Source organism: Leptodactylus fuscus, chromosome 5, assembly GCF_031893055.1.
Source record: "Leptodactylus fuscus isolate aLepFus1 chromosome 5, aLepFus1.hap2, whole genome shotgun sequence".
NCBI classification, from domain to species: Eukaryota; Metazoa; Chordata; class Amphibia; order Anura; family Leptodactylidae; genus Leptodactylus; species Leptodactylus fuscus.
The window spans coordinates 29,451,393-29,461,110 of NC_134269.1; the positions used below are offsets into that span (position 1 = coordinate 29,451,393).

The following is a 9,718-nucleotide window of genomic DNA, read 5'->3' on the forward strand; positions in this document are numbered from 1 at the left end:
ATAGGTCCTTAATATGTAATTGTTGGGGGGTTGGTCACCTAGGACCTTTATAGATCAGCTGGTTACATAGGCCACAACATTTGGGTGAGCACTGCAGCTATCAGTATGTCTTTGTATTATGGGAGGAAATCCACACAAACACAGGGAGAACATACAAACTCCTTGCAGATGTTCTTCCTGGAGGGATTCAAACCCAGGACCCCAGCACTGCAAGGCTGCAGTGCTAAACCACTGAGCCAGCGTGTTGCCCCTGCATTGTACATATGCCACCTTAGTCACCTTCACTTGCATTGAACCAAGCTCCTGCTGTGCCATGTAACTAAAGAACATGATGCCTTTGGCACAGGGAAGAGACTGCAGTGCCCATAAGTGCTGTGGTCTCTTTAAACAGCTAATCGGCAGGGGTCTGGGGTGTCGGACCCCCACGATTAAGGAAAGATCATCAATATATAAATCCAAAAATTCCCTTTAAGGCCTTTTGCTAACGTTAAACTGGCGATATCATTCATTTATAAAAACACATTGGATGGCATTGCCCTTTAACTGAGCCCATTGCCCCATTAAAGCTTTTCCCTTCAAAATGAATAGTTACGGTCAGTAAATTGCTGTCAAATTTAGCGTCTTTGACTCGTCACAGTCAGTATTTTCCATTTTAGTTTTTTTTCTGTGTGTTGTTTGGACTATTTTTATAATAGTATATTTTACCCTAGCAGCAAAAAGATCATCAGAAAAAAAAAATCTTTTTTTTTTTTTTTTTTTTTTTATAAGACCTGACTGTCATGCAGAGACATGCAAGAGAGAGAGAGAGGTGGGATGGCTCACCCCCAAACCCTGCCCCCACCAACTCTTCTCAAAGTGACAAACACATGTCATTTTATAAAAGGAGAGGGCTGAAGCACAGGCAGGATTATCTGGGAAGGAGGGAGGATGACAGTGAGTGGAGAAAGCACAAGTGACAAGGAGAATATACCGAGAGAAAAGAAATTAGAGGAGTGAATTAGAGATGAGTCGCTGACACAGACTGAAAGTGATCAAGAGAAAACTGGTAGAAATACCTGTGATCCTATGGGAATCTAAAAGCTTCCTATGGAACAAAGCAGACACAGCAGAGGATATTCCTTCACAGAAGCCATAAGACAGAACACAGCACGTCCTCTGAAGAATGGTCGCCACCGCTTACATTAGCCCTATAATCACATCCTAGACCACTATGCTAAATTGGTAACAGGACTACTAAATGCCATTGATAGTTCTGGTGTTTGCCTTTACCTATGTACCTGTCAGTGGGCAATGCAAACTTGCCCAGGTCTCCGCAACAAGAAGAGAACCAGTTCAAGGGTCACATTTCTCTTGTTGTCGTGAAGGGGGTACAATGCTGCAAGCTGGTTTCCAACAGGGAACAGTTCAGATTCTTACGATGGGATTCTCTCTGATGGTAGATACTAATGGAGTGGTTCTTCCTGGCCTGGCTTGGATCCAGTGGGTGTTGCTGACTTTGTTTTGGCATCACCTATGACTTGTGTCCACGTCAAACCAGACAGGTTAGGGGCACGTGTCACGGTGTCCACGTCAATACCAATGCAGAGGGTGTGTTAGTCGTGATGGACTGGTGAGCGGCCTACTGGATACAGGCCATACCATCTACTTTTAACCACTCCATTCTACACTCAACCATGTTCTTACCCCCAGTTCCTCTCATGTCTTAAAGGGGACATCCTAGGGGGCACTGGGACCTCATAAAGGGGTGTTTTATTTTCAAGTGTGTGTAGTTTCGTTTGGTCTGGTCAGTCCCGCCATTTATAAGCTGGAAGCCATGACCACAGCCCTTTTAGAAAAGATTTGGAAAACACCCTTTCTTGACATTTTTGATGGCACAGGACCCATGTGCAGTAAAGTGACTCCTTATGTATGATTGATCTGTCTATACAAGTTTTTCACAACTACTGAGTAAGCAACAAAATTGCAGATAGACACCAAACTGGGTGGCTCTTTGGTCAAAACATATCCACATATACCTCCTATTCATCCATCCCTCTGCAGCGGAGGACAATGGAACTTGGACTACTGAGAAAAATCCTATATTATCATGCACACACGCTTTTGCACACACTGACTCAAGCTGTAGTTGTTTTTTTTTTTTTCCCCGTAATAAAATTGTGTGACAGACGTTGAAAAGAAATAGTGGTGGCGATGAGCGGGGGGGGGGATTGTGAGAGAAAGAGAAAGAAACAGAGCAGGGGGGATGGAGAGGAAAGAGAATGAGAAAAGATCTTTAAGGAAGGGATGTGAAATCTGTCAGATGTGATCCAAGAAGAATGATGATTGCAGGATGAGCATGGAAGGAATGACAGACAGATAGAAAAGGAGTGAAGCCATGTGACAAGGACAGCAGGCACGTGAGGGTTTAACATTTGGACGTAGCAGCAGAAATTTTTTTTTGCCATAGCAGCAAGTAAGCGACCCTGCCTCAAACTAAGGATTTAGCTTCTCCAAATCCTGTGTACCCTGAGACCCTTTGCCGCCAGATTCACATCAGTGAGGCTATACAAGTCATAGAGGATTGCAGATAGGGTGTAGGGGAACGGTTATGCACAAGAGAGAGCAATAGGGCTCTGCAGTTGGAGTAGACCTATGAAGGAAAGTCATTCTCTGCATATTTATCAAGGTGGGCTAAAAAGGTCTTCAGGAGTGTGATGGTTTAATGCTCCGATAATGGAACTTGAAGGAGTAACAATGCAAAGTTCAGTGATCCTCTGGTGTTCACTAGCTGCGTACCGTTGTAATAACCAGTACTATATATAGAATAATAGTCTGCAGAGCATTGGATGACCATTGCAAGGACACTGACTCAAGCATTCTCCTTCAAGGAAAGTCCGCTGGGTGAGAAATCAAGCGCATGTGGTTACTGCCGGTGCCACAGAGGGTGAGCAGACCGCCTTATCCCCCCCTTTCTTGTCTTTCTGTTTGAGGTGAATCTTGGCATGTCGCTTCCTCTCATCACTGCGAGCAAACTTGCGTCCACAGAAGTCACAAGCAAAAGGCTTCTCCCCTGTGTGTGTGCGGATATGGGTGGTCAGGTGGTCAGAACGGCTGAAGCTCCTCATGCAGATACGACACTGGAAAGGCTTGTGGCCTGTATGGATACGAAGATGGCGGGTCAGCTCATCAGAGCGTGAAAAGCGCCTATCGCACCCTTCGGCAGGACAAGCATGAGGTCTCTCATGTAATGGGGTCTTGCTAGGGCGGTTAGGGTACTTTCTTGGCCGAATGGGTTTGAGGGTAAGTGGAGGTTGATGGTTCATACCCCCAAAGCTTGGCAAGACTTGTTTTTCTTTGAAAGCTTTGATGGTTTCCAGTGGAGTGATGGGTGGTGGGTTAACCCGCATTGCTTCCATATTTTGGAAAGGTTTTTGGTCCACTGTAGGTATCTCTGTGTTGTGGTGAAACAGGTTGTAGTCTGGTATCATTGGGAATACATTAGAGTCTAAACTTTGTTTACTTGATGGGTACTCCTGTGAGGAGTATGGCGTCATACCACCCCCTTGAAAACCCACTTGATCGTGGTACAGGTCCCCACAACTAGAATAAGGTGGAAGACTGTGGAACATAGACTCCACGTCACTTTGTCCCTGACCCATAATGCCGCCACTGCTCCCACTACTTCCTCCGCCACTGCCAGTGGGGGCCTGAGAAGTGGGTACACCCAGGATACCCGCACTCATTAAGCTGATGATGTTTTCTTGGCACCAGTTGGAAGGGGAATCAAAAGAGAACTTTCCCAGGTAGGTGACAGTCTTGTTGCCTGGCTGGAATGTACTTGTGTAAGAAAGATCCTGGGATGTCTTGTCATTTGACAAACCTAAATCCATGACATTATCTGCAGAGAGAAAGAAAGAGTATAAGGGGCTCACATAAATACATGGTCAATGTAGTCACATTGTCCTAAAGTACTACAGCTATTGGAGGTGCACTTGTAAGTACCCGTCCCCCTACTTCATGGCCTCTGTGAACCTAGCAAACAATGGAGGAGACTGACCAAAGTGTATCATAGTGAATAAGGTTGGATAAAGAGACAAGTCCGGCAAATCCAACCTATAAACCTGCCATGTTCATCCAAAAAAAAAAACATGAGGCGCGCCAATTGCCCCAACAGGGAAAAAAGACTCCTGCTCAACTTCAAACATAGCAATCGGACTCAATCCCTGGATCAATATCCAATACCGAAATATTAGTTCCCATAACGTCTTATGATATTATAAAAGATATCGGCCATCACTACATCCTGAGACACTGAGTTACCTGGACTTTCTGCTCTTAGGGCTCGTTCACATAGGGCAAGAGGGGGCAAATTTTGGTGCTGAATCCTCCTCAAAATCTGCCCCCTCACAATAGAGGTCTAAGTAGACCACTAGTGGAAAAAAAGAAGCGAGCTGCCCTTTCTTCAGGCGGATTCCGCGGCTGATTCAGCCCTGGTGTCCGCCTCGCGGCAGCACCCTCTGGACTAGGCCTATTCATTTGGCCCATTCCCGCGGCAAAATCAGGACCAAAATATGCGGTCCCGTGCCCCATGTGAACGGGGCCTTACTGTAAAGAAGCTACGTCTGTGACTAAGGCAAAACCTTTTCTGCTCCAGACGTATAGGATGCCCCTGTACGTGACACAATCCTCTCCTCAAACCTGCAAAGCTGGGATGGACGTGAAGGAGATAAAAAGTGTTGTGCCTTCTTTTTCCATGTTACATGGATGCCATCAATCGGCTCCCGCTTTGTCTCACTTTTTAACAGTGAGGACCCCTCTCTTCTATTATTGAAGAAGAGTCCCACAAAGGAGACTTCTTATAGGAAAGTAATGTGTGTTCCCGACCAGTAGGACCCCGGCGCCCCCTTGTTTTTCATTACATGTGACCTAACACACCATTCAGGGTCCATGAGGTTGGTAGATACTTGGCTATTTCTGTCTGCACCATTGATAGTACAGAACATGCTCGGGTATCACAATGTACTTTTTTCCCTATCAGTATATCTTTGTGGAATGGGGGGAAATCCACACAAACATGGAGATCAGGCAGCACTTTAGTCAATGATTAGTGGGGTCCTAGTGGTTAGGTCCCCAACAATCACCCATCCAGATATTATCTTAGCGTTTTTTTACTTTGTGACACCGTAGGAATCAATAAAATTATTTCCATTCTATTGTATGTCTATCCTGTAAGCCTGCCCCAGCAGTGCGAGAGTTACAAGGCTTTAATATATCTCCATAGCACCAGAAGTCGGAGGAAATGTGCGGGTAATTCAGTGTAAATCAGACAGGCGGCTTCACTAGTAAATTGTTAGTACCATTCACTATTTATATGTATACTAAGTACTCCATGTGGGGGAATCTGTATAGAGAAATTGCTTCAAGAATTCAAGGCAAGATGGCTCTTTTGTTCTTGAGTGTATAGGAGCTTGTAAAGGGTATATACATGTAACATACTGAGTCTAGTGTCTGTGCTATATAGAATTGTAATATAGTTATCTGGTGGACCAAAACCGCTATTAGGGACCTGCACATGCCCTTGTGTGTCACCATATACTGCCTGCGTAAGGAATCGTATTCTCCTAGACTGCCTAGAAGTAATGGATTAATGGAATGCCATAATCCTTGATTTAGGATACGTGAGGGGAACCTGTCACCTATGGGACCCCTAAACCAGCAGCATGGCCTTATGTCACTGTGGTTTAGGTCCCCAAACCTGGTGAACTCGGTCCCATCCCTTGCCCACTTAAATAATTGTCAGTTTGCCCTGAATGACTTCCAGACTCATCTCTGGTCAGTGTTGGTGTGTGCGCAGTATGCCATGGAAGTCAAGGATGATACGCTTTACTTTATTGCGGATGTACGGTGTGCTATTGAAGCGGAGGACAGAGCACCTCACTTCACTGTGTATGTACAGGGACATGAGGCGTACTGTACTAAGGTGGGTTGGATTCATGTATTATATTTTATATGTGGTTTTCTCCTCTCTAAGAGCAAAAGAAAAAAGAAAAACTAAAGGTGTCCATCCACCTTCACTAACTGTGGAGCCAAACATGGACACCCACAGATGACCCGAACCACACCAAGGTGGATTAAACTCCTTAGTACCCGTAACCATCACTATCAAGAATTCACTGTAGGGAAGAGGTGGACAAAAAATTGCACCAGGCCCACAAGACTTTAGTTACACCACTGACTAATACCCTCATGCATATAAACATATGGGTGGGTGTCTAGTGTGGAACATTTTGGCGGAGACTATGAAATTGATGATCTATCCTTAAGACAGTTCATCAATATGGTAATGTCTGGGACCCCTGCTGATAAACTGTCTGAGAGCTTACAGCACTTCAGTAATCTCCACTTCCTCTTCTCATTCCATTGATGTCACGTCCATTGGCTACATGGCCATGCAGTAGCTCAGTCCCATTCAAATGCTGAGCTATAATACCAATCACAGCCACTATGCAATGTATGGCGCTGTGCTTGAAGTTAGTGAACAGGCCACAGCATTTGTCCAAACGCTGCAGCCCCTTTATGTCAGACCCCCCACTAATTTGATATTGATGTGATCTGATAAGGACGGGTAACCAATATCATAGTCCCAGAAGTGCTTATAAAGGACAACCTGAGCCCCCATAAATAACACGACACTACCCACACCCCTAATATATTATCCTACTGCTCAGTTCCCAGGTATATGTACACTTACGTCTGGTCAGGAGGTTACCTATGTAAGTTATTCCAAAAGAATCAGCAGATGTGTCCCCTGGCCGTGCAGAAATAGCGAGGATTGCCAGAAACCCCCCCTTATACAGAGATAGCTCAATGTCTCTATACACAGAGAACTCAGATTTACATTGTGTCTTCTTTCTGGCATTCTTATGTAGCAGGAAAAGATTCTGTCACAAATTCTGATAATCCCAAGGAGGAGCCCGAGCTGCACATAAGTAACACAATCCTCACAATTCTATTTAATGGGGTCTGCTATGTTATGGAAATCAGCATGATGGTCCTATCCAGACAGCACTACAAGTGTCACGTGGCTGTAGGAACAAGCGCCACATAGAAGCCCCTCAGCCCTATAAAGCCACTTTCACCCCTGCATATCTGGTCAGTATTACCAGGAGTGGAGAATAATGCAAAGAAAGGGCAATCTGGAAAGTTTAGTGCACTCTCTGTATACTAATACTGGCTAGTATACTAACCAAAATAGGCAAGTGTGAACATGGCTGAAGGCTAAGACCACACATTGCAGAAAATTATGCTGTGGATTCAGTCCCAAAGCCAAGAGTGGCTACAAAAGGAAGGGAAATATAAAGGAAGGGCTTATAGCCCTCCTCTTAGCCTTATGGTAACCCCCTCATTTATAGTGTCAGGACAGTGGTTACTCACAATGATGACATCACAGCACCATAGATGACATTGCTATCCATAGATGCTGCCATCTATCAGATGTATATATAGTGTCTATAAGGCAGGCCAGGGATGTATGCCCACAGTGGCATGTATGTAGACTTGCTATGGGTTTGCTGCATGTGTCATTTCTATACTGTCTGAGTTAAGTGAAGTTTTCTCCACAATAAACTTTTAAAGGTCATCTTCATTTTAAGGAGTTAAAGCCGGAATTCCCCCCTGCCCCCCACACTACACCTACTCACCCACTATCCTGTGAGCTGTCACCAGCTGCCCCCACGTGTCACCTCCCAACTCAGTCGCCTGCCACCCCCACACACCGGGCTGGGAGCTCCCCCACCTCCGCAACCATATTTAAAGACTTCCTTCCCCCACAATGTGACGTTCTCTGTGTCTGAGGAGGGGAGAGGGGCATCTGGCACTGCCTGTGGGGGCACTCTGCTGTGGGGCACCCCTCTGCCCCCCTCACTACTGACACCAGCACTGAGTCTTTATTGGGGTGGGATGTCACCCCTAAGTCAGACACAGCCATGGTAAGTGAGTGCCCAGTCCCCGGGGTTCTCAGGCTGTGTAATGAACGACATCAGGTATCACAGGGTAACATTCCTACAGATACATCACACGGCAGCAAACTTGTGGCAGCTAGTGGTTTTACACAAGATTAGATACATCACTAGGTCTTCTATTTGTGTCAGGGTTAGATTAGATACATCACTAGGTCTTCTATTTGTGTCAGGGTTAGATTAGATACATCACTAGGTCTTCTATTTGTGTCAGGGTTAGATTAGATACATCACTAGGTCTTCTATTTGTGCTAGGGTTAGATTAGATGCATCACTAGGTCATCTAGTTGTCTTTAGGTCACATTAAATACATCACTAGCTCATCTAGTGTTTAGACCAGATTAGATACATCACTGACTCATCTACTCGTGCTTAGGTAACATCACATGAATCAGTAGCTCATCTAGTGGTGTTTAGGCAAGATTAGATACAGCACTAGCTCATCCAGTCGTTAGGACAGATTAGATACATAACCATCTCATCTAGTCCTTAGGACAGATTAGATACATCACCATCTCATCTAGTCCTTAGGACAGATTAGATACATCACCATCTCATCTAGTCCTTAGGACAGATTAGATACATCACCATCTCATCTAGTCCTTAGGACAGATTAGATACATCACCATCTCATCTAGTCCTTAGCACAGATTAGATACATCACCATCTCATCTAGTCCTTAGGACAGATTCGATACATCACTGGCTCATCTAGTCCTTAGGTCAGATTAGATACATCAGTTTATCTAGTTGTATTTAGACCAAATTAGATACATCACTGGCTCATCTACTTGTGTTAGGTCAGATCAGATACACCACTGGGTCATCTAGTCCTTAGGAAAGATGAGATACGTCACCAGCTCATTTAGTGTTTAGGTCAGATTAGATACATCACTCATTTATAGTAGTAATGAAATCGTGTTAAGATACGTCAATAGTTTATCTTTGTGATAAAATCAGACTAGATACATCAGTAACTCTTCTAGTTGTGTTTAGCTCAGATTAGATACATCATTAGCTCATGTAGTGCCTAGATCAGATTAGATACATCACTATTTTATCTACTTGTGTTCAAATCCGATTAGGTACATCCCTAATTTCTCTAGTTGTGTTTAGACCATTGTGTTTAGAGATTAGATACATGGCTATGTCATCTAGTTGGGATGAGATTAGATACATGGCTATGTCATCTAGTTGATGTAGAATAGATACATTATAAAATACATGACTAGTACCCCTTATAGACATGACTACTCCCCCATCCTCTTGATCACTATCCCCCCCATCATGCGCCGCTAGCAGGCTCCCTACCCTCCCTGTCCCCTTCCCAACACCATGCTGTCCCCCCTTACTCACTCACCTGCAGACATGGCAGAGTAATGTTGCTCGCTGCCCCCGCCAGGGTAGATGGCCAGAGCCCCGGTCAGATCCTGCCCCTCCTCGGAGTAGAGAGTGTCCGGTAGAAGGGATGTCATATTAACGGGGAGTTTATCCAGCAGCTTCCCGGTCATAGCACCGGCCCGGGCAGAGGAGTGAGGAGCTGCCCACCTGCTAGCGCAGGAGAGAGAGATGCCTGTGATGTGAGGAGCCTCTGCTATGCTGGATTACCAGCAGCCTCTCACTACAGCCCCCGATAGGAAGAAGAGGGGGGACTAACTGTGTTCCATGGTGGACAGGGGGGGCTCACAGGTGCCCCATGCATACAGCATAGAAGTGAGGGAG

At 45.2% G+C, this 9,718-nt stretch overlaps 1 protein-coding gene across 1 annotated transcript; it reads right to left on the reverse strand.

Annotated features, from left to right (window-relative positions):
* Positions 1–2,333: 2,333 nt before the first annotated feature.
* Positions 2,334–9,507, reverse strand: EGR3 (early growth response 3). Its single transcript, XM_075276113.1, has 2 exons — positions 9,357–9,507; positions 2,334–3,877 (listed from the first exon to the last, which is right to left on the reverse strand). The coding sequence occupies exons 1-2, from the start codon at positions 9,505–9,507 to the stop codon at positions 2,889–2,891; spliced, it is 1,140 nt and encodes a 379-aa protein (XP_075132214.1). The 3' UTR covers positions 2,334–2,888.
* Positions 9,508–9,718: the final 211 nt, after the last annotated feature.